General features: G+C 42.8%; 1 protein-coding gene across 2 annotated transcripts in view; it reads right to left on the minus strand.

Annotated features, from left to right (window-relative positions):
* Window positions 1-25,899, minus strand: part of stox2b (storkhead box 2b) — a 179,910-nt gene that overhangs the window by 102,126 nt on the left and 51,885 nt on the right. Inside the window, exon 1 of one of the 2 annotated variants that reach the window (XM_060915248.1) lies at window positions 17,419-17,856. The exons of the other annotated variant lie outside the window; for it this stretch is intronic. Coding sequence (XP_060771231.1) covers window positions 17,419-17,596 — 178 coding nt within the window. The 5' untranslated portion in view covers window positions 17,597-17,856. Of the gene's footprint in view, window positions 1-17,418; window positions 17,857-25,899 lie in introns of those variants that run through there. 2 annotated transcript variants of the gene reach the window in all.

Below are 25,899 nucleotides of genomic sequence, written 5' to 3' on the forward strand. Positions count from 1 at the left end.
CCAAGACTCACTGATGTGCATGAGGAATGAACGCTAGCCTGTCTGGTCCGATCCCGTCTCGCAAAAGAGTTACTGTAGCGCAAATTGCTGAAAAACGTTAATGCTGGCTATGATAGAAAGGTCCCAGAACACACAGTGTACTACAGCTTGGTGTGTATGAGGCTGTGTAGCCACAGACCAGTCAGAGTGCCCATGATGACCCCTGTCCACAGTGGACACACGAGTATCAGAACTGGACCATGAAGCAGTGAAAGAAGGTGGCCTGGTCTGATGAATCACGTTTTCTTTTACATCTCATGGACGGCCAGGTGTGTGTCGGTGCGTGTTTCACTTACCTGGGGAAGAGATCGCACCAGGATGCACTATGGGAATAAAGCAAGTCGACAGTGTGATACTCTGGGCAATGTTCTGGTGGGAAACCTGGGGTCCTGGCATTCATGTGGATGTTACTTTGATAGGTACCACCTACCTAAACATTGCTGCAGAATAAATACACCCCTTCATGGCAACACCCCTAATGGCAGGATAATGGGAACCAGTTATCATCAAGTTATTATCTTTTTATCTATTAATGGGAACAAGTTATCCCAATAATATCACCTTTCGGGACTTTTGGGGCTCAATAGCTTACTGCAAGTGTAATCTGTTTAAAAACCTTAAAACAGCTCGCAACAGGAAGAAAAGATAAATGCTATGTAAAAACCTTAGTATGAACATATTCAGTTCCTCAGATGGGAGTCATTTGGCAAATATTTTATGACAAAAGTTTCATCAAGGATTTTTTTTTAATAAGAATGGCACGGTGGTGCAATGGTTAGCTCTGTCACAACAAAAAGGCTCTGGGTTCGAACCTCACAGCTGCCTGGTGCCTTTCTGTGTGGACTTTGCATGTTCTCCTCGTGTCTACATGGGTTTCCTCTGGGTGCTCCATTTTCCTCCCACAGTCCAAAAACATGCGGATTTGGCCAACTGGCTTCTCTAAATTGCTCATATGCATGAATGTGAACAATAGATTGGCGACCTGCCCAGGGTGAACCCCGCTTCTCACCTCAAATCAACTAGTGCTGTGTTCACACTTATACCGGTACGAAAGTGGTATAACTGTATCGATACAAAGTATACCGGTACAGTTTAGTGCATCTGTCCACACTAGCGGGAAATGTTTGCGGTTTTCTTTCATGGTAGTTGAAATGCGTGTGCGCGAGATGTTTCCGTGGTTACCGAGTAACTTCCTTCCGAGAATATATGGCATCCGTTATTTCGAGATCTTGAGAAAACAAAACAATTATTCCGTGATCTCGAGAAAACAAAATCATTTCATGATCTCAGCTGGATCACTGTATCTCCGTCGGTAGAGACGAAGCCGGGCCAGTCTTCTGCGGAGGTGCCGCGGACTAATTTTGAAATGATCCCTTATTAAAAGACTTGATGCAATCTCTCCCTGTGTCAACCCCTGATCAAAATATTGCCTTATTAGGTGATCGATTATTCCAGACATTCTAATGACCAAAGTTGCGTCTATACAGAATGAGAAATAGCCCCAAAGTCAGCATACCGCAAGTCTCTTGGCGCACCTGAATGAACCATTTCTCAGCTGTTTACTCGAGATCATGAAATAATTGTTTTGTTTTCTCGAGATCACGGAATAATTGTTTTGTTTTCTCGAGATCACGGAATAACGGTTTTGTTTTCTCGAGATCCTGAATTAGTTGTGTTGTTTTCTTGAGATCCTGAATTAATTATGTCGTTATCTCGGGATAACAAGGTGAATAAAAAAAAAGGATTATATGAAGGGCCTCTCTCGGCTTCCGTACGGATGAAACAACGTGTGCGCTTTTTGTTGTCAATGTACAGTGTGTATTTCTGGTGGTCATTTATTCAGTCGAATCGTATAAAACGCGTGAGGCAGTTGAGAAAGAAACAAACGAATCTCCGTTCTTCACTATTTTATTCAGCGAAGACATCGATTGAGGTGTGTGACTTTGCGCATGCGCATTATATTTGTATCAATACAGAACCGCTTCATCTGTCCACACTACAGCGAAGCGCTACAGTACCGATACAAAACCCATACATTTGTGGGTTTCGTACCGATACAGTTATACCGCTACAGTATAGTATAGTTGCTAGTGTGGACAGGTGTTGCGGTACGAAAGTAGTTTCGTATCGGTACAAAATCTCTAGTGTGGACAGGGTATAGGATTGGCTCCAGGTTCCACCATGACCCTGATGGATAAGCGGTATGGATAATGGATGGATTTTTTAAAAATATATATAATCAAACAATCGATTATAATCAAATATTTGTTACAGCCTTAAATACAAAGCAATGATCTGTAATCTTTTTTTTTATTTATAAACAGCACTGTACACTTTGGAAAAAATATATATTTTTGTTTTTGTTTGTTTGTTTTTGGCACCATACTGTTTCAGAAATACTGCCACCAACAACTACGCCATGGTCGGAGTCAATGTGACCACAATATTTTCCATCCTGAGGTTTGATGTCAACATGAACTGATTGGAGAACTTCATGAATGAGCAGGGGTACAACCGTTTCTATTAAAGTGTCCAGTGAGTGCATAAAGTATGATCATGGGGCATCATCTCCATCCGTCCATCTATTATCTGTAACCGCTTATCCTGTCCTACAGGGTCACAGGCAAGCTGGAGCCTATCCCACCTGACTATGGGCAAGAGGCAGGGTACACCATGGACAAGTCACCAGATCATCGCAGGGCTGACACATAGACACAAACAACCATTCAGACCTATGGTCAATTTAGAGCCACCAATTACCCTAACCTGCATGTCTTTGGACTGTGGGGGAAAACAGAGCACCCAGAGGAAACCCACGCAGACACAGGGAGAACATGCAAACTCCACACAGAAAGGCCTTTGTCAGCCACTGGGCTTGAACCCAGAACCTTCTTACTGTGAGGCAACAGTGCTAACCACTACACCACCGTACCGCCCCAGGCATCATCTCAATTCTTTCAACTCCTGACAAGAAGAGATTAGAACCGCTTGAAGATTGTAAAGACATTCAAGCAAAATGAACAAAGAGGTTTGAGCATCTTGCCCATTTGTATCAAGTCTGAGACAGAACAGCAAAAAAACGAGAAATCTAATTTAATTTCAGCACGAGAATATTCCGTGCCTGTGCTGTCGCTACACTTTGATATTCCTCCAAAAGCATGGTGGAAGCCAAGCCAAAATGTAATTATCCTGTATCGCAAAAAGAGACGGAGTCTTTCAGGCTTCCCTGCAAATCTGCATACAATTTTTCATCCTGCAGAAAGTTCAAAGCCAACTGCAACAAATATTCAGATACCAAAAACGATTAAGAGGTTTGCAAATGAGTCATTATGTAAATCTCAAGCTTTAACAGTTCACACAAGTTTCCCCATTGCTATAGAGGACCACAACCTGTAATGTAACGTTTTATAATAGAAGTGGGATGATGAACTGCAGGCACTCACGCAAAACTGGGAAGAAAATAACCCTGCCATTAATCATGCTACATATACATCTAAAAACTTATTAACCACATCACTGGATTCCATAACACCAGCTCATATTGTAGAGAGCTTTCCACACACTATACAGTACATACCACCAAATGAATATTGAGCTATTAGTGGGAAACGAAGAATCCGAATCTGGACATAAATGATGTTGGGAAGATACTCAACAATCCATCTCAAGAAAACAAAAACCAAGATGATGACAATCATGTCTGCATTAAAACACTTTTTATGGCACCATTATTCTCCCCAAACATATGCTATTCATGAGCCAAGGTGTGCTTAAAAGACTAACGGCCACAGGATTAAAACCATGCCTGCGAGTTCCACATCAGACACACAACGAACGCCAGAAGGTGTATGGCTAAGACAGGCCGTGAAGCTGTCATCGAATGCATCGGTGTTTATAGAGGAGTTCTGCAAGACCAGGAGAAGTATGGCAGATTGAAGGAGGGTCATAAAATGTTGACGGCGATACAATACATTTTTATTATGACTTACAGTCGGCTGGAGGACGTGAAGAAGGGTCATGGCAGGGAGACGCATTCTGGTGGTTTACTATCGTGAAGGGTACGTTTACATTTATTCGTTTGGCAGAAGCTTTTATCTGAAAAAATTTACAGCCGAGACATGCAATAAAATGGGAGCATACAGATGAGGTTAAGGGTGTTTACTCAAGGGGCCAATAGAAGCTCTCGGAAAGTCTAGAAATTTTAAATCACAAGTATTGGTGAGGAAGAGGGAGACCCGAGGTCTGAGTTAATATCTAATCTGATAGGATGTGTAGTGTTCCAAGGGTGCCTATATTTCCTAAAACCGCAGTGAGATGTTTCAGTGTGTGTATCATTATGCTCGTCTGCACTGGCTAGAAAAAAATTCCTCTTCCTAGTCCGAAACTGTTACTACGATAGTGCTAGCAACATCAGCAACAGACATGGCAGAGACATCCACAAGCACCGGCAACCGACAGTTTTCTCTGCTTACACAGACAGTCTGCGTCAGCTACTTGATCCCAGGAAAAAAGAAAACCCTTGTCTTTCAGTGTTCAAGTGATTTACATTGTCTCCAATGCCCATAACTTGCTGCAAATCCAATTATTCCACCACGAAATTGTCTTCGATTTGGGTCTAGCATGACCAGAAGCGACGCCATATTTGTTGATCGATTCTCGTGCTTTGATTGGCTGAGGCGGACCATGTGGCCATGCCGTAGTGCATGTAATTATGTTACACCATGTAGTTATGTTACAGAGCCAGGCAGTATACTACAGAGGGTAACTGAGAAACCCAAGCACAGCCTCTAGGGCTGTAACGATATGCGTATCGAAATCGAAATCGCGATATGCAGAGCCACGATCCGTATCGCGATACAAGAAGGCAGAATCGCGGTACACCCTTTCAAACTTCTCCTCAGCCCAAAAACAGAGGCGCTTCCAAACTTCAATTTATGAATACTTTACTTTTTATTTAAATTACATTTTAAACTTACTTAAATTACTTTTATTTTTTTATATCTATTAGTAAGTCGTTTTTTCACCGACCTGCGACAATCTTCTGCGAGTCACGCAACATCCACACTCGCCACTGGCAGAGCATTCATTTCTTTTAAGCGGTCGCCATTCTGGTTGCGACGCGGGGAGCGAATCTGTAAACAAGCAGCTCATTGGCTGGCTAGGTGTGCCACAAGCCAATCACAATCACTTGACCGGAAAGGCATGCAGTGTTGCCAGATTGGGCAGGTTTAGGTGCTTTTTGGCTGGTTTTGAACATATTTTGGGGTGGAAAACGTTAGCAATATCTGGCAACACTGAAGGCATGTCTGCTTGGGCGGAAGCCTTCTGCGGCAGTTACATTTTAACACGCGAGCAATGTTTCACCATAAAAATTCTGTAATTTCTATCTGTTTTCCGCGATCACAGAAAATCATTGGCCCTATGAGAATGAGACAGTGAGAGAGCCACCCCTATACCCCCCCCCCCCCCCCCCCCCCAAAAAAAAAAAATCTTAACGGATTTACACGATTTGGAAAAATGACTTTTTCAGAACCGAAAAAAACAGAGCTTCCGGCTCAACAGTATTATTTTGAGAAATAAAACAATCTTTGGATATACATTTGTTCATTTTTGCATACATATTACTCATTCTCTGCAGTGGTCTGAATTATTTGTTATTAAATAGTTAATGTAAGTAAGTAAATGTTAATAAGTCAAATTTACTACTTTAAAAAAACATTTTTAAAAAAATCGTGGGCGTATCGAATCGTGGGTCAAAAATCGCGATACGAATCGAATCGTGAGTTGGGTGTATCGTTACAGCCCTAACAGCCTCATACATATTTTGCAAGTATTTTACAGGGAAATGGTTAGTAATTTATGAGCTGAGAATGCACCAGAAGGCATGTAAATTTCAAAATTTTCTGAGGGAGGGCATGATCCCAGACCCCCTTAGCATTAGTGCGCCAAATTCCATAGAATACTACTTTTTTTTTGCCGGCTACTTCAGATTTTCTGGAGAACCCTGACATGGCAAACAATACTTTTGAATTAACATATGAAAGCTTGTTAGATGAACATGAAAAGAAAGAAGAGGCACCAATTTTACTGGAAGCGCCTTTAACGGGAATAGACAAAAAAACATTTGTGGGGCTTCTTCGGGATCTAGTTCCACTAGTGGAGCAAAAATAAACAGAACATTTGTCACTTACTCAATTTTTCTAACAGTTCTTTCAACAATTTCTTGTTGTATTAAAAGCACTTATAATCGTGCGGTTATACTGAATATTGGCACTGCTGTGATTTGGTTATAGGCATGAACACGTGCTGATATTCGGTAGAACTGAACGGGGGGAGCCATGGCCTAATGGTTAGAAAGGCAGGTCTGAGATTAAAAGGTCATTAGTTCAGTCCCTGGACCAGAAAAGAGGGCTGAAGTGTCCTTGAGCAAGGTTTCGAACCCCCAACTGCTTGTTGTGTGTCACTCTGGATAAGCACATCTGCTAAATGCTTGTATTGTATTGTAATGAAATGTAACTGAATTCTTGATTGTGTGATATGGTTCAAATATTAATTTATCTTGTCTCTACCTACAGACATGTTTTTGAGTGATCAGAGGAAACCCATGTGCACACAGGGAGAACATGGGAAACCCCACACAGACAGTAATCCAAGTTTAGGATTGAACCTGGGACTGTGAGGCAGCAGCACTACTTGACTGCACCACCATGCTCATTACTGTTAATGTGCTTTATATATATAAATACAGCAGAAATAAGATGCACAGCAAATACAAATCACATCTATTAAGCAATTTTTTATTATCAGCAAAAAACAAAAAGAAAACTTTCTCTAGATTTGAACATGTGGGAGGTTTTTGTGGATGAGGAGACCGTTATATTTTTAGGTATCTGTAATAAAATATAATAAACTCCGACATTTAGACTGTGAAGAAATACAACACATGGGTTTCCAGCAGTTTTTACCCACATATTCTGTCCCAGATGGTGATCACATCATTGGATTATGAATTTATGCCATAAAGGAATATATTTGGAAGGTCAACCTACAGTTAAAGACGGTTAAAGTTAAATTTAGCTTGGAAAAACACATCCGACATTTAAAAGTGCCCTATTTCCAGCGATATAATCTTTAATATATTTGGAGAGTATTGTTCCATCCCTATAAACTACATCATCATGTCTAAAGTCTGTTTGGTACAAGTAGGACACATTTGATGTACCATTGCGATGATCTAACTAATTTTTTGAAGTGGTTATCATGGAAATGGTCTCCAAGTCCTTTATGAAAGTTCTGTTTATTTGTACTTGGTGAAAGAACGCGACCGTCAATGACGGCGTAGCTCACTCCGGCCCCGTCTTGTCCAGAAGGAACGATCTAAAGTGGGCCACCTTGCACAATAAATGTTGCAAGCTATACACACACTATATACAAGCTATATATAGAAGCTATATCCACCCTAGGAATACTGACCTGTTTGCCAGAAAGAATCCAAAAACATCGAAGAACTGACTGAGAAGAAGCGATTTTTGATGAACTACTCATTAAGGCTTAATTAGTCCATAACTTCATTAATATATGTAATTAAGCAAATCTGGGTAGCGGTTATATGCACCCTAGGTAGCCCTACCTTCATGCCAGAAAGAATCAAACTCGGTGAAGAATTGAGGATGAAGCGATTTGTGTGGAAACTGCTCGTTAGGACTTAATTACTCCATATCTTCATTATTAATTGCAATTATGCAAATTTGAGTAGACGCGATATGTATCTCAGGTCAGACCTGCCTTCCTGCCAAAGAGAATAAAAATCGGTGAAGAATTGAGAGAGAAGAAGCGATTTGCGTGAAATGTGGACGACGCCAGACAACATATGCTGGCATAAACTCATCACCTGTCAGCCGGATAAGCGAACAAGGAAAAGAGAAAAAAAAATGACAAGAGAAAGAAAGAGATCCAGAAAAGTATATTGTGTGATTCAAAACTGAAATGGACATTGAACCATCACGAATGATGAGCCAAGGATTCCGACACAGCCAACCAATCAAACAGCTCGAAGACTTTCGTCTGAATTCCAACCAACTCGTCTGCGTGAGGATTTGATTCCGAGACAGTGTTCGACTGCTGACGCCAAGCCCGCTATTCAGCATCACCACCAGTAGCTCAAATTACTTTCAGCGAAACTCTATAGGGGTTCGATTCAGCACTGATGATTTTACTGCATGCTAAGCTAACACACTGTCATCAGCAGACAAAACACTGATGACTGAAACCAGAGGAACGGAGTGTTCCCCATTCACAACGTTGTTATTACTGTCAGATGCAGTCTTAAGCTAGTTTGACATGGAGCAGACAGTTATGGGGTAGAAATTGACACACATTCTGCCAGTCAGTCAATCTCGTGTATCGTCCTGCCCTAAAATGTACAAATGTTTTGATTGATCTTGAATACGCAAAGCTTTCATGGTTATTTTTGTGTGCCTATGTGTGCACATGAATGAACACATTCCACTCACCCGATTATTTCATACGATTATTTGCACAGATGCATGCAGAGATAAAGCCTGTTTTTTAGTCCTGCCTGGGAACAGCCAAATACTACAAGACTTCAGGCCCAGACAGGCTGCTGCTAATGCTTGGGATTGCCCTTCAATTCATAAAGCACTTCTACTGTGCATCAAGGAAACCACAAAGATGATGGGTGGGGCTTTTTAATGCATGATTCAAAACCCACATCAAAGACAATTATTCATGATTAAAACATATTAATGGCTCAAAAGTTCAGCTTGTATCAGTCTTCTGTATCAGTGTGAGACTGGATTTGTGCATGTGCATGCAACATGTCAAATCCTTGGAAACTTTGGATCTCCTTATAGGGTTATGTGCAAGTTTTAAAAGACAGTCACGGTTTCAAGCCGAAAGATGGGAAAGGATGAAATTTTCCTGAAATGGTTGTGATCCTTCCAGGCCTTCTTCAACATTCTCTGGCCTTCTTCACGAACCTTTCTCTGGCCGTCTGCACAACCACAACCACAACCATCCTCCTTACCGCCATGAATTAATGATGCGTTCTCGACTTATACATTCCCTCTCGTTCTCTCGCTCACACAGACACAGTCAATCTTCCTAATGGATCTGGGACCTTCTCCAAAAAGCCCCTGTTTGTATAATTTTCAGTTGTGTGATAGATAGCCAGGTGAGATAACACAAGCTCAAAAACTTGATGACCAGAAAATGAAAACCCCTGAACAACTGTTATATATTCAGACTGGAACACTCTTTGTTCAGAAGAATAGCAGAGTGGAGACTCAGGCTGGTGAATGCTGAAACGTACACCACAACAGGCCGGAGAACTGGAGCCAAAAGAAGTTAGTCAAAATAATTACATAGAGATTCTAAAGCTGTATTTCATCAGGCTGCAAGATATCAAACCAGGATGGAAACCCAAATACTCTTCGCATTAATCTGGAATCCAGCACTTCCTAACTGGCTGAGGCCTGCTTTGCCAAAAACATCGTAGCATTAAGATCACTGCTGGAGATTAGCATTACTTTGAATACTGTTGTTAAAACCCAGACTTTTTTTTTTAAAGAGATCTAAACTTAGGGCGGCACGGTGGTGTAGTGGTTAGCACTGTCGCCTCACAGCAAGAAGGTCCGGGTTCGAGCCCCGTGGCCGGCGAGGGCCTTTCTGTGTGGAGTTTGCATGTTCTCCCCGTGTCCGCGTGGGTTTCCTCCGGGTGCTCCGGTTTCCCCCACAGTCCAAAGACATGCAGGTTAGGTTAACTGGTGACTCTAAATTGACCGTAGGTGTGAATGTGAGTGTGAATGGTTGTCTGTGTCTATGTGTCGGCCCTGTGATGACCTGGTGACTTGTCCAGGGTGTACCCCGCCTTTCGCCCGTAGTCAGCTGGGATAGGCTCCAGCTTGCCTACAACCCTGTAGGACAGGACAAAGCGGCTAGAGATAATGAGATGAGATGAGATCTAAACTTAGCCCTGATCACAAAGACTTGCCGTCCAGCAGCGTTTTAATTCCAAGCTCAAGATCCAAAAGATCTGCAGCTCTGAAGACTCCCTAAGACTGCTGAGGAGCCTCAAGATCTGCAGCTATGAAAACTCCTCAAGTCCAATTAAATTCCATTCTATTTGTATAGCTTGAACAATAGACACCATCATAAAACAGCTTTGCAGAAATCAGGATATAGATTTAGATCCCCAATGGGCAAGCCAGGAGCAAGAGTGGCAAGGAAAAACTTGATGACATGGACAGGAACCAGATTCAAAAGGGAAGCCATCGTCTTCTGGGTGACACCAAACAGTGGGATTATAAGTATTTACTCTTGCACAATTGTATACGGTGCGTTGAAAGGATGCTCAGTATGGGCATCAAGGTCTTATGATTACAGTTGCAGTTTTAGGTACAAGTCTACAGGGTCCATCATCATCTTCTCCCTTGTCTAGCATTACTTCCAGGTGGGAGTTCATATGGACCCTATTGATTCTCAGGTCATATTAATTGGAGCATAGTTTTACACCGGATACCCTTCCTGCCACAACCCTCCCATTTCTGGGCTTGGGGAAACAACTATTCACACCTATGGGCAATTTAGAGTAGCCTAACTGCAGGTCTTTGGACTGTGGGGGAAACTGGAACACCCAGTGGAAGCCCATGCGGACATGGGGAGAACATGCAAACTCCACACAGAAAGACCCCCGTCGCCCACTGGGCTCAAACCCAGAACCTTCTTGCTGTGAGGCAACAGTGCTAACCACTACATCACTGTGCCGCCCCACAAGTCTACAGGATCCAAGTGAAGTTATCAACTGAAGGGCAGGGATAACTTGGGCATAAACTGCTACTGCTAAGTGTTTTGTTTTGTTTTTTTTGGGGGAGGGGTAGAGATGAAAAATCTGCAGCTCTCTAGTGACCCCCTAAAGTTCTACAGCTTTGTAGGCTCCTGAAGAACTGCAGCTCTTATAGCTCAATTCCTGAAGATTTACAGCTCCAGACTTCAACACTTGATACAGCTAATAAAGATCCTTGGAAACAATCTAGCATTAGAAGTAGATGGTGTATTAGAGTAGCAACTAATTTCTGTGGTGGGTAGATCTTCAGAAATAGGTTTGGGAACCGGTCATTCAAGATTTCACAAAATAACATCACATTATAGGCGACACTCTTATCCAGAGTGACATACAGTGCCTTGCAAAAGTATTCATACCCCTTGAACTTTTTCACATTTTTCCACCTTACAACCACGAACTTAAAAGTTTTTTATTGAGATTTTATGTGATAGACCAACACAGAGTAGCACATAATTGTGAAGTGAAACGAAAATGATAAATGGTCCTCAAAATTTTAAACAAATAAAAATCTGAAAAATGTGGTGTGCATTAGTATTCAGCCCCCTGTACTCTGATACCTCTAAATACAATCCAGTGCAATCAATTGCCTTCAGAAGTCACCTAATTAGTTAATAGAGTCCTACTGTGTGTAATTTACTCTCAGCATAAATACACTTGTTCTGTGAAGGCCTCAGTGGTTTGTTATAGAACACTGAAGAACAAACAGCATCATGAAGACCAAAGAACTCACCAGACAGGTCAGGGATAAAGTTCTGGAGAAGTTTAAAGCAGGGTTAGGTTATAAAAAAATATCCCAAGCTCTGAACATCTCAAGAAGCACTGTTCAATCCATCATTCAAAAATGGAAAAGGTATGGCACAACTGCAAACCTACCAAGACATGGCCGTCCACCTAAACTGACAGAGCAAGCAAGGAGAGCACTGGTCAGAGAAGCAGCCAAGAGGCCCATGATCACTCTGGAGGAGCTGCAGAAATCCACAGCTCAGGTGGGAGAATCTGTGCACAGGACAACTATAAGTTGTACACTCCACAAATCTGGCCTTTTTGGAAGAGTGGCAAGAAGAAAGCCATTGTTGAAAGACAGGCATAAGAAGCCATGTAGGGGACACAGCAAACATGTGGAAGAAGGTGCTTTGGTCAGATGAGACCAAAGTTGAACTTTTTGGCCTAAATGCAAAGCGCTATGTGTGGCGGAAAACTAACACTGCTCATCACCCTGCACACACCATGCTCACTGTGAAACATGGTGGTGGCAGCATCATGCTATGGGGATGCTTTTCTTCAGCAGGGACAGGGAAGCTGGTCAGAGTTGATGGGAAGATGGATGGCGCTAAATACAGGGCAATCCTGGAAGAAAACCTGTTGGAGGCTGCAAAAGACTTGAGACTGGGAAGGAGATTCACCTTCCAGTAAGACAATGACCCTAAACATACAGCCAGAGCTACAATGGAATGGTTTAGATCAAAGAATATTCATGTGTTAGAATGGCCCAGTCAAAGTCCAGACCTAAATCCCATTGAGCATCTGTGGCAAGACTTGAAAATTGCTGTTCACAGACGCTCTCCATCCAATCTGGCTGAGCTTGAGCTATTTTGCAAAGAAGAATGGGCAAAAATTTCAGTGTCTAGATGTGCAAAGCTGGTAGAGACATACCACAATAGACTTGTAGCTGTAATTGCAGCAAAAGGTGGCTCTACAAAGTATTGACGCAGGGGGGCTGAATACTAATGCACATCACATTTTTCAGATTTTTATTTGTTTAAATTTTTGAAGCCCATTTATCATTTTTGTTTCACTTCACAATTATGTGCTACTCTGTGTTGGTCTATCACATAAAATCTCAATAAAAAACTTTTAAGTTCGTGGTTGTAAGGTGGAAAAATGTGGAAAAGTTCAAGGGGTATGAATACTTTTACAAGGCACTGTACAACATACCAAGAGCAGCCCAGGGAGTATTTGGGGATTTGTTCAAGGGCACTTCACCCATTCCTGCTGGTCCAGGGAACCGAACCAGTGATCTTTTGGTCCCAAAGCTGCTTCTCTAACCATTAGGCCATAGCTTCCCCATAACAGTATTGGTTCATTTGTTGTTGTTTTTTTCTTAAAAGCCTGGTCCTTGTTTGTACAAGGACTCTACAGAGAAAATATAACAATTACACTGATGAGGAAAAGGACAGGATGAAGCTCGCTTAGGCCAAGTTTACATTAGACTGTATCTGTCTCGTTTTCTTCGCGGATGCACTGTCCGTTTACATTAAAACGCCTGGAAATGCCGGGAAACGGGAATCCGCCAGGGTCCACGTATTCAATCCAGATTGTGTCTGATCCGGTGCTGTGTAAACATTGAGAATACGCGGATACGCTGTGCTGAGCTCTAGCTGGCGTCGTCATTGGACAATGTCACTGTGACATTCACCTTCCTAATTCGCTGGCGTTGGTCATGTGACGCGACTGCTGAAAAACGGTGCGGACTTCCGCCTTGTATCACCTTTCATTAAAGAGTATAAAAGTATGAAAATACAGCAAATACTGATGCAAATACTGCCCATTGTGTAGTTATGATTGTCTTTAGGCTTGCCATCCTTCCACTTGCAAGTGGTAAGTGATATGCGCACAGCGGCTCAGTCCCGAATCACTGCTCGTGTACTTCACTCGCGCGCTCTGTGAGCTGCGCAGGGCCGGAGTGCGCACCCTCCAGAGGGCACTCGCTGTTCAGGGCGGAGTGATTTGGAGCGCAGCCGCTGAGGAGGAAGCGATGAGCCGCACTGACACATTTCTCAACTTACGTGCCGAATTAGTCATGTGATTAGCGTATCCGTGTATTGGCGTTGCTGTGTGCACGCGAATCGTGTATTGGCGTTGCTGTGTGCACGCTAATCGTTTTTAAAAACGTTAATCTGATGATCCGCTGATACGGTCTAATGTAAACCCCACCTTAGTCACAGCTTGTGTGCAACCCCAGAGCTTGCACAGTTGATCCCAACAATGCTGCCGATTGTGTGGTCACTGCTTAATACAACTAGAGCCAGGAACCTCTTGGCATGGAGCACAGCAAGTCACAATCTGTATGCTTACTCAACCAGCAACATCACCACAGAACCATGTGAGCAAATTCAGACAGATTGAATATGCTGAAGTCATGCCATTAGCAAGAATTCACTGTTTGCATGGTTTTATTTGAATAGCTATGAAAGAATAGCAACTCTATTTCTCTTTGGGTTAACCATTATTTTTTTTACCTCATTCAGAAGTTATACAAAAACATGAGGGCTTTACACATGCTTGCTTTAGAACAAAACTGGCCATACGCCACACTCCCTTCATTTGAACTGCTAGTAAGGATGAAAAGTTACTGCTTTTAATGCACATATACAGCACTATGAACTCTAAATTCACATACACATGTAAATCAGGAATCGTCTTACTAAACTATACCTTCCACTAACAGCTCAACAGGAACAGGTCCAGTTCTGTTTCCCCATTCATTTACTCTCATGCGCAGCCTTTGTAATCCAAATCATACTCATCTTCCATAATGGCCGCATCATTTAACCTCTCACCCTCAATGTTGCTAGGAAACATGAAGAGTCGTTGAACCAATGTGGACTTGGCAGCTCCAGCTGTGCATCCATTCAGCATTTTTCTCTGTGCTGAATGTGTTCTCTGAAGCTGAAAACCCTTCAGCTCTCCTCTATGCTTAAGTAAACTGATATCTAGCTGTTCTCATGCTGCCATGCATATACTTCAGCTGGACATCTACCTCTATGGTTGCCAAATACTGAACCACAATTCACTTTCCACTGACACTGGGCACGAGTCAATAGAAACAAACAAATTTCCGGGCCCAACGTGTGGTACACTGGAGACAAGACCACAAGAAACTTCTGGCTCCAAGTGTTAGCTTCAAGCTGAACCCAAGCAGAGGGCGGTCACCATTATTGATGCCCCCTGCATTTCCATCATGCAAATGAAGAAGGGATTAAATACCAACACCCAGCCTTTTCAACAGCTCTTATTTTCAGAAACGGGAATGTAACAATAGTGAGTTCTGCACCTGCAGGTACTATGTAATTGTATTTAAGAGCGTTCATCAGGCTTGCACATAATACAAATACATGGAGCTGGGTTGAGTCTGTGAGGTTTAAATTAAGGCTAGCAGGTTTGCAGGGTGGTGCAGTGGTCAGCACTGTCACCTCAGAGCAAGAACAGGCTTTCGTCTAAACGGGGGAACAGGGGCGCTGCGCCCTCTTACTCTCGGCGTGCGCCCCCTTACCGACTCCGTGAAAACATCCCAGCAACACTACGTGACAATGTGTCTGATCATCAAATACGTTATAATTGCTCCAAAAATATTCCAATCATAGTAGATACACCGCCAGACGGTGCAAAAACAATCCGAATTGGCGTTTTCCAGACTGAGGCGCCATGTTGTTTAGTTTTTTACTTGTCGTGGCTGCTCTCGCGAGATTTGACATGGGTTACATACAAGGTCAGCTGACTTGTAGAGCGAGATTTATCGAGACTGAATGACCTTTCACCCACCGGCGCGGGAGCTTTTGACAGAAGTAGTTCGCGAGTTGTTTTTGTTGACACTTGGGCATTTAAAGATGTCATCCCGCAGCACGAAGCGGAAGAAAGCTGAAGACTGTCCGGGGCAGAGGAAGATTACTTCTTTCTTTTTCAATGTTGACAGACAATTTGTTACAATTTCCCTCTCAGATAGCCTCAGAATGTCCCATTGGAGCATTTTTCAAAGGCTTTGCACGGCGGGGGTGGGGGGGGGGGGCAACCGGCACCATCTCCCCCCCCCCACTTCGCTCCCTCGCCATGGTGAGCGCCCTCATACTAAATTTTTCTAGAAAAAACCCTGAAGAAGGTTCCAGGTTCAAACCTCATGGCCAACAGGGGCCATTCTGTGTGGAGTCTGTATGTTCTCTCCATGTCTGCATGGGTTTGCTCCGATTTCCCCCACAGTTCAAAGACATACAGATTAGGTAAAATACCCAGCCACTTGGGTTGCACAAACCAGTGCATACTTGGTGCCTAGGGTTCATCAGTTGCCCCCTAAAAATGAAAAGTTCCTCCGATCATGATGCATTTTTGTTTTTATGTTCCTTTTGGTAAGAAAACACACTGGGTGAAATATTTTGACAAAATTCAAAAGTTTAATGGTGGCACCACGAGCTCAAAGTTATGGAAAAAGCTGCTATTTTATGACTTTTATGACAAAATTTCGATCACTTTTCATGAAACATTATGGCACCTTATAGAGTATACCAAATATCTTAGATACACATTTTTAGTACATATTCTAAATATATTATCAAGCACAGTTTGAGTTTTAGCTGTTAATTGAATCATTGTTCAACTACTTTTAAACAATACAAATGTATTATGAATCACATTAATGCTTCTCAATCCCTCGCAAAGGTTCTTAACATGATCTCTGGCTCACAAGAAATCAATAAATGGAGTCCAACATTGTGATTCAAACCTTACGCAAAAACATAAAATAAGCGTTTTTTTGGCAAAAAAAAAAAAATGAACCTCATGGTGCCACCATTAGACTTTTGAATATGGTCAAAAAATTTTACAGGATGTCTTTATTGGCGAAAAGGAACACCCAAACAAAAATGCATCAGATTTTATGAAAGTGAGGGCAACTGATGCACCCTATTGGTGCCGGTCCCAAGCCTGGGGAGGGTTGTGTCAGGAAGGACATCCGGTGTAAAAACCTACGCCAAATCAAATGTGGATCATGATGATCTGCTGTGGCGACCCCTAACGGGAGCAGCCAAAAGAAGAAGAAGAAAGAAGGTATTGCAGGTGAGCAAAGTTTTCTGGTTAAGATAAGGTTACAAGGTTCGACCACAGAACTATACCAAATCGTTGTCATCTTTATTTAGAGGACATCATCTTTGTCACTGGGATTGCATCAAGATATTATCAATTACCTTTTACTCATGCCCAACAGAAAACCTCCTGACAACCTGTTGCACCTTTGTATATCTAGTATAGTCTGAACCCTGTCTGTCAAAATGCCAAGCAATGTGTCTAGACCATTAAACCCAGCTAATAACTTGGGCCAATTTGCATAGACAAGCTGAGAGAGCCTGTTCATGCCATGCAGCAAAATGTTTAAATGGCCTCCGTCATTTGCAATGCTGCAACCAATGGAAGAACTACAGACTCCTAAAAGTAGGTGACCTGCATCTCATATGGCCTTCAAAGGCATGCTTTTAGCAGAACACCACTAGCAACTAAATCTCTTGATGCCACATCAACTACAGTTTACTCTTTAAACATAAGAACATTTGCAGTCTAGAATACTAATCCCTAGTTTGTCCAGGAACATAAAGAGATAGTCTAAGGAACACGTATATTATTTGTGGATTAGGTGAGCAATGCTACAGCCTGATACGAACATCACATTCAGTAATTCTTGAAGCTTGTAGCATTTCCTTACGGACATGCAACCTGGAAGAGGAAGCAATGTGCATCATAAGCAGACCCACCTGTAGGCATGTATATCCGGGGTGAATGAGAGACTGAGTGGGTAATGAAGGGCTTGGGGTAGTGTTTATAGAGTCGGTAGTCCTTCTCACTGCGGGAGCGGGTGCGTTCCGAGGCCCGGTCCGAGAAGTCCGAACTGGGCCAGGCCCTGCGTAGAGTGGTGCTGCGTGTTTTCTTCATGGTCGCTCACCCCACCTCCTGAATCCCAAACCTCACACTTACACTCTCCACATGGCTAGTCTCAACAAAAGTGGTGCTTTAGCTCTCTCCCTTCCCTCTGGTGCCACATGCAAGGCTGTTCATGCAAACTGCGCAAATCTGAATGATCCTCACGAAGCAAATTGTCCTCGTCTTCTGGTGAAGCATTAATATCAGAAAGACATATCCAACTGTGAACTACCCTCTAGATTTCTAATACAGACTTAAGAGGTACAGCTTACATGCATGGAGGAGCATGCACACATTTACGCACATACATGCACACTCCAGCTTCTCCACCCTAAGGACTGAAGAAGAGGAGGTGTTGTAGGAGGATCGGTGGGGACAGATGAAGGGACCACGGAGGGAGGGAGGGATGGATGAAGAGGGTGGTCTTGCTTGGTTTAGGGGTTGCAGGGGGTGCACAAGGAGCTCAATGTCTGCAGCGTGAGAGAACTCTCAGTTCAAACAATAGCTTAATTCAGCAAAGCTATGCTCCACTAGCCGAGCATGGCCAACACAAAAGAATCCACTAAAAACAAATTGGACTTTAAAAAAACAAAACAAAAAAAACAGGGTGCTACTGAGGAGGCCAGCAGCAGCAGCAGCCTTCAATTCAGTTCAACACTAATGTTCTTTCAGCCATCACAGCCCATACAAATTCTCATAAAAAATACAGCAAAAAGTCAGCATGATATCTTCTTGCAATCTTCTTGGGAACACTGAATCTCTTCATTCAGACATTACACTGATCCATCACATTCCTGCATGAAAGACTACACCAGAAGACGCGGAGAGATCTGCCCATGATCTGAAGCACTGGTGACGGAAAGATAAACACTGCTGCATGCACGTGTGGCTTTCTAAACGTGGACGGGACTGGCGGCACAGCCGGATGAAAACAATTCCAAAGCGGTACGCGCACCCACACATGCTCTCGTCTTCTCGTTCTCCAGGCTGTCACATCTGTTTCAGTGCTGCACTCATTCCTACCAACTCCAGCACACACACCGCTGTTTAGTACATTTTTATGCAGGAGATTTAGATCCCTTTCAGAGGAGCTGTCTCATGTCAGACTTGTTGATCTCGTCAGGCAGTGCTTCCCAAAGTGCTGCACCTCCAGGGTCCCACTACTGGCTTGATGCCCAGCCTATAAGAGCACAGAGCTTTATTTACACACACGCACAGCCTGTTAGTATGCAGCTACTGACAGCTTGACGGTTTCAAAAACAGGGAGGATCGAGTGAAGAAGATAAACCTTCTCAGATGCTACGAAAGACAGAAAAGACGCATCAAGCTCCCTTGCTATCCATTGCTAAGTTCCCCTTTTGTTCTTTTCTCCTGATTCCGTCTTTCACCTTTAAAGGATTGTCCACAATTCCCGGTGGTTTCCCAAATTCCCTTTGGTCCGAAAGCCAGCTGCTGCACACAAAGTTCCTCTGGAACGCAATTAAAGAGACCCAAACATGAAATGGAAGCTGGAATGGCGGTATGGGGTGCAGAGTAGGGAGAACACCGTATAGAGCGCTTGCTTTCTCTCTCTTTGGCTTTGCTTTCTCCCACCCTCCCTCCTCGTCTCTCCGGAGTGGAGCGCATTCGTGCAGCTGCTCGAGCCCTCACAGCCAATCACTCTCTGACAGCAGCCTATCGGCTTAAAGAGACGGAGAGCAAGGGGGGGGGGGGGGGGGGGGGGGGAAGGGGAAAACACGACTCTCCCCTCTCCAGCCACACACGTATCCAAACCCATGCTGAATTATTTACTCATACACCAAGGAGTACACCAAGATAACAGAACACAGTGGCAGAAAAAGGATCTATGCAACACACAATATTTATTTGACTACCTTTGGCTACCTGATAATTCTCATGAGAATATGACCACTTTGATGGCAAGTCCGAAATAAATTTACAAGACTCACAAATTAGACTGAGCTCAACGAGAAGCATGAAGTGTATGCAGTCGATTGAAAATGCCAGCATTCTGTGAGGAATTATTATTTTATGGATGTATTTTTCATAAGATGTCTGTGTGAGGTTTTCTGAAAATGGAGTGCCATATAAATCTGTGGTTATTAAGTAACTCTACTGGACCAGAAACTTTCCCTCTCTCTTTCTTGCAGCTTGCCATTAATCATGTGGAGTACTTGCTTATTCTGACCAGTTGGCTGAGCAGCAATGAACTAATGTTTTTCCAGTAAGCCATGTGTCAAAGGTCATCAGTCTATAATAAAAGCACACCACCTTCATCCTCGGGTCCGATTTGCAGTCTCAATTCAGCAGAATCACATCTTTCATTCCAGAGCAATTTTTGGAGCAGCCTCAAAGGCAAGAGCAGTCACTGGACAGATGGACTATACCAAGGTTACATCTGCATAATTTAAAGTGGCGCTTTCCTCCACAATTAATATCGCAGGTATCTTGTCTCTGCAAAAGTGACAATGTCAAGAGAAGAACAAGCTGCTGCATATTAGTCACGCGAATTAGGCTTGATCAAGAATTGGTCCTGCATCAAAGTCTGGGGAAGGGGAAGATTGGGATCTGAAGCTTCCCAGATGCTAGGTGTTGCATTACAGTGCCTTGTAATTGATCCACATACAATCCCGGAAGAGATAGATCTGCACTCGCTCAATGTCACTCACCTTAAGCTTCCTTGGCACTTCAGTTCTGTGTTGAGTCGAGGCATCACGTAGTGCTGAACTGGCTCACTATTTTTCAAAAGAATGGACTAATTATGAAAGAAAATAAGGATGTGGAAATATTGAAACTGCTTACAGAGTACAATTCATCATTCTATTCTTGATTGTACCCTTGCCATATTGGTTTAGCCACAGCTCTTATTAAACCCATTAGACCATTCATGCTCTTTGACCAATAAATGTTTTGCATGAAATGGTGACTGCAGTCAGTTCAATAGCATGACTAGGACATCCGTGCAGTCATTTCATGCCTTGCAACCACCAGAAGTTTATATTCCATGTGCTCCAGAGGCAGGTTTCTCTTATTCCTGGCTTATGCATGGGACTCCCAGAAATGCTGAACTGCGTGGTTCTTTCCTGGCCCTGTTGAGGAACCTCCCCTCGTTATGCCTTATGATTCTGTGTGGGTTATGTCCGCGCCCAAAGTGATGAAAGGAATGCAGAAAAGGGGTTGGCGAACCAGTTAACAACAGTGGGTGCCAGCCAAGCAGAGATGGACCACGTTTGACCCAAGAATGTCAGGAGTTGTTGCAAGGGATAACATTAGTGTTGGGGTAGCTATAAGGTCACAGCTTTCGCTGATTGGTCACAGCTGACTGTTCTGCTAGTACATGCAGAACCAATGAACTAGAATCAGCTTTGTTGTTTTGAGCAAAGTAGAAGTATGTTTGACATGCAGCTCATTTTCATCTCGCCAATACCATATGTTTTGAAGACTAGATCATTCCACCACTCAAACGGCCCATGTATCATAAGCCCTCCATGTTTAGACAGGGTCTGGTCACTCTCTTGGATTAAACTACACATTTACAGACTGCCCCCCCCCCAATCAGGGGAAACTCATAACACACATCCTATGTAGACCCCAGACCTCCTCCAGGCTGTAAGAAAACGTGTTCTGAATTATCAACCCTCCCCCCATTTTCTATCTCTCTCGATCTCTCTATCACCACAAGCACCCAGTCCAACCTCGCTCTCACCACAGCATGCTGTACTTTAGCCCACACTCCCCCTACATCCCCCACAACCCAATGCTATAGAGCTGCATATGCCAAAAAATGCGTCAAGCTGTATGGCCGACTGGATCGCAGAACCTCCAAAACTCCCTGAGCCAAACTCACCAAAACCTCTGGATGAACACAATCACATTGTATGTTATGACTTGAACCAATAGATGACCTCATATTAATCAGTGTTAGTGTAAGAATTAGTGTGTCAAACCTGAGACAGACCAGAGTTTATCAGTGTGAAGTGAAAAATTTTGCAGTGCAAAAATTAGCATGAGGTCTGAATGTGAACAAGTAGCAGGAACGCCTGTGTTAAAGTTGTGTAACAGACTGATTTTTAAAAAAAAATCAAAATATTATGTAATATGCATGTTTTGAACAAACACCATTGCTTTGGAAAACTTGCTCTGAAAAGGGGGCTCTTGAAGAATCTTTTGAAAGATAACAAAAATTATTTGCTGCTTGAAAAGGTTCTTTGCACCTTAAAATGACTCTCCTATAAGGAGTAGTCCTAAATATCCTTACTGATTATGCAAAATGTACAGAACCCATGATGGCTGCAATATGTTTCAGTAGCCTTCGTTTAACATGTACCCTTAATTTGAAAAAAGGGTTCCTCAAAAGGTTCCTGTGTCCTTCAAACGTTTCATATTGAAAACCTCTTTAAAAAAAGGAATCGCTCTCCTGCTGGGTTCTACAAAAGACCCTCCTCCAAAGGGATAAACCTAAGAACCCTTGAGGATGCTTGATGGAACCTTAAGAGTCTAGCCTTTTTGGCCTATGTACATTTGTAGACTCTGAACAAGAATCTTGGAAGAATACATATGTACATACATTATGGCTGGGAAACAACTACAGCTTGCGCCAATTACAGTGGCCCCATTGTACCTAATCAGCATGTCCTTGAACTGTGGGGGAAACTGGAGCACCTGGAGGAAACCCATGCAGACACGGAGAGAACATGCAAACTCCACACAGAAAGGCCCCCATCGAACCCAGAACCATATTGCTGTGAGGCAACAGTACTGCACCACCATGCAGCCAATTTTGCCCAGTGGGACAAAACAAAGGAATCTTTTTTGGGGTTAAAATTAATCGTGTAATGGTTAGCACTGTTGCCTCGCAAGAAAGCAAGAAGGTTCCGGGTTCAAACCTCACAGCCGACAGGGGCCTTTCTGTGTAGAGTTTGCATGTTCTCCCCGTGTCTATGTGGGGTTCCTCTGGGTGCTCCGGTTTCCCCCACTGTCCAAAGATATGCAGATACCCAGCCACTGCAGTTGCACAAGCCAGTGTATACTTAGTGCCGGTCCCAAGCCTGGATAGATTGGGGAGGGTTGCGTCAGGAAGGGCATCTGGTGTAAAAACCTATGCCAAATCAATTATGCAGAACAGATCTGCTGTGGTGATCCCTAAGGGGAGCAGCCAAAAGAAGAAGAGCCTTAATTTTACTAATTCTAGTTGAATGTTCAGAGGACTTGCAGGTTCAACAAGCAGGTTGCCGGTTTGTTATTCTATTGTGGCTGTCCCTGGAAGCAAATTAATTATAATTAGATCCCCAAAGCAAAATTGTTACAACTGTGAAAACTACATATCCAAATAAAACAAACATATTTCTGTGGCTTTAATGTGCAGGGTTTAAAACTAAACTTTAATAAATAAAATAATTTAGATTTCCACACTCAACATTAAATTGTGAAATCCAAACATGTCAATTGAGCTCTAGAAATGATCGAAAAAAGACTGTATATTTATGACACCACATGCCCTCAGTGGTTAATAATATGCTATTTCCAATGAGGTCAGATATCCAGTCTCTTTCTGCCGTAGCCCAGTTTCTGCAAACAGGACACATTTATGGCTCTTAAGCAAACAAATACAGTACACATCTCACCAGAGCCTCAGCGCAACCACAACTCTATGGCCTCCATCCAAAGCCTAAAACCATACCTAAGGGTCATGCACGACTTGGTCTCGGCCTGCGTGAATTCTCGTGTTTAACCGTTACAACTCATTTCACAAGACTGCAGAGATGGTGGATTAATGGTGTGTCTGATTGTACAGAATATTCATGGGTTCAACATAAATGGAAGGTAATTAGTCATTAAGAAGGGAAATAACTGTACTTTGTTGTATTTTGCACATGGAGCAGATAGATAACACTGAAGACAAATCTTCTTTCCAAAATTTTTGGAACAAATAAGCCTAAATAATAACATGCATGCAATTCACTACCATTATTACTACCATGCATGGAAAAACAAAAAAAACCAAACATCTTTAATCTAATATCCGTAGGATGCACTGGATACATTAAATCAAGGTGTAGACCCACCTCTTAGACATTACGACACTGTTTTCATTCCCGAGGCATGAAGTTCAAATCCTCCTCGGATAATGGAATGCAGGAATTGACTGAACGGTCTGCATCTGGCTCAGTGCCATTTCCCTAAATGCAGTCTTTAGGAGAGTGAATGACAACTGCTATTGCTTTTCTCTTACCCCTAAAAACCACACACTCGTACACATTTCTACCATGTCTCATTTAACAGAATGGCCTGATAGATGTTCTTAAGGCAAGACACTACAGGCAGAAAACAGCAATTTTAGTCCTGTCAATTATTTTACAGATTTTAGTAATGAAATGAAAGTCAGCAACCTGGCTGGAGGCAGTAAACTCCGCTTCTTTCAGGAAAGCTTCTTTCCTGATGTATATCAAGTTACGTGTCATTATGATATGTATATCAATTTCCTTTCGAAACCTTTGAATTCACACTTGGTTGTTGATGCCAGATGGGCTGGTTTGAGTATTCCAGAAACTGCTGATCTCCTGGGATTTTCACACACAAACAGACTGAACTTGATGGGCTTTAATGGATGATTGGTTTTAAACATAAACAAATATATATCTATATGAAAATGTTTGTGAAGATTGCATGTGCCAAGTTTGGTGAAGATTTGACAAGGTTTGTGGTTGCTGAAAACTTTTTAATGGTGATCAAATCCAATATGGCAGCCATGTAAATTTAGTTGACGATAAAGTTAGGGCAGTGGCTAGACCTTGCTTGGAGCCGGTCTAGAATGGAGAAGCAAGGTGACTCCTTCCCTCCACTAGCCTGGGTGTTCACCTTAAGCAAGTGACAGCACACCCCTGCCTCCCTCGACCAGGGATACAGCCTCAGCGGATCTGCTTCATCAATTCAATGGCTTTTCCGGCATCTGGCAGTTCTGTTTTGCCAACTCGGCAACAGTTCTGGCAAAAAAAAACCACAACGGATTTTCTTCCTGCAGCCGTGTCAGCATTGCTGTCCCGTCGAAATATAGGGATTACCCACCAAGGGACACTATTTTGTGCCACTTAGTGTCATCATTTTCAGGCACAGCCTTACAATTTATGAAATTGCACTGGATGGGCCATGTTGCACGCATGCCCAACGAACGGCCAGTGAAGGCTCTACTGTTTGGTGAGCTTGCAGAGGGATCCAGAAAAGTTGGCTGCCCTTTTCTGAGGTTTAAGGACACCTTAAAGGACATCTTAAACCATGGCGGCATACTTCATTCATGGAAACATTCGATAACAGATCGTTCGGCGTGGCGGATGGGCATAACAGCTGTTTGTAACAAGTTTGATGAAGATAGGTGCCATGAGAACAAAGTTAAAAGGGCCAAGCGTCATGACAGAATTGGATATCAGCAGAGCCATTTGAACTAATGTAGAACTTTGTACATGAATTGTATCATACCCGTATCAGGTTCAATGCGTGTAGATATAAGTTGTCATGTCCTGTCCTCGGGATCTCTTAAGATATCACCAGACATAACCACTTTTATAAGGCCTACACATCAAGAGGTATTAGGAAAAATGAGTTTTTGCTTCTTGCAGCGCCCCTCAGTTGTCAAATGACACAATTTTTGGACATCCTCAGGATGTAGTCCTGAGTCCATATACCAATTTTGGTGTCAACACATGAAAGCTTTGCTCAGATATGCCCTCACATTCTGCTTGGTGGCTTTGCTGCCGAATTCAATTGGTGGTGATGGAGGAACAGTTTTAAAAATCAAAAATCTATCTCATAACTTTTGTGAGGCTTGGTCCAAAGATCATCTCCAGTGAAGACTGGACACCGTGGCTTGTGAAATTTTTATCTCTTTTGATAAAATCCAACATGGCAGTTGCATCAGTTAGGCTGACATTACAAACTGCCATGTCTTGGCCTTGGGATGTCCCACAGTTTTTGCAAAAAAGAATTATTTTTGAAGGCAAACACAAACATTTATCAGCCAAAAGGCATTTTTGCTTATTGCAGTGCCCTCTATAGGTCAAATGACACCTTTTTTGTCTTTCTCAAAACAGGGTCCTTAGTCCATGTGCCCATGTGCTAAGGTTGGTTTTGATACCACAAAGCATTTCTGGGACAAACGGTTTAAAGGTTATAAGCAAAAACATCTTGAAGTTTGGCCTGTTGGTGGCACTACAGAGATGGATGGGTTGACCCCAAATATAGCATCTGGATACTTTGGACTGTTCTCGATCTATGTGCCAAATTTCATCAAAATCCACCAAGGGGTTCTAAGGGATGCCGTC

This window comes from Neoarius graeffei, chromosome 2 (genome assembly GCF_027579695.1).
Source record: "Neoarius graeffei isolate fNeoGra1 chromosome 2, fNeoGra1.pri, whole genome shotgun sequence".
NCBI lineage: Eukaryota > Metazoa > Chordata > Actinopteri > Siluriformes > Ariidae > Neoarius > Neoarius graeffei.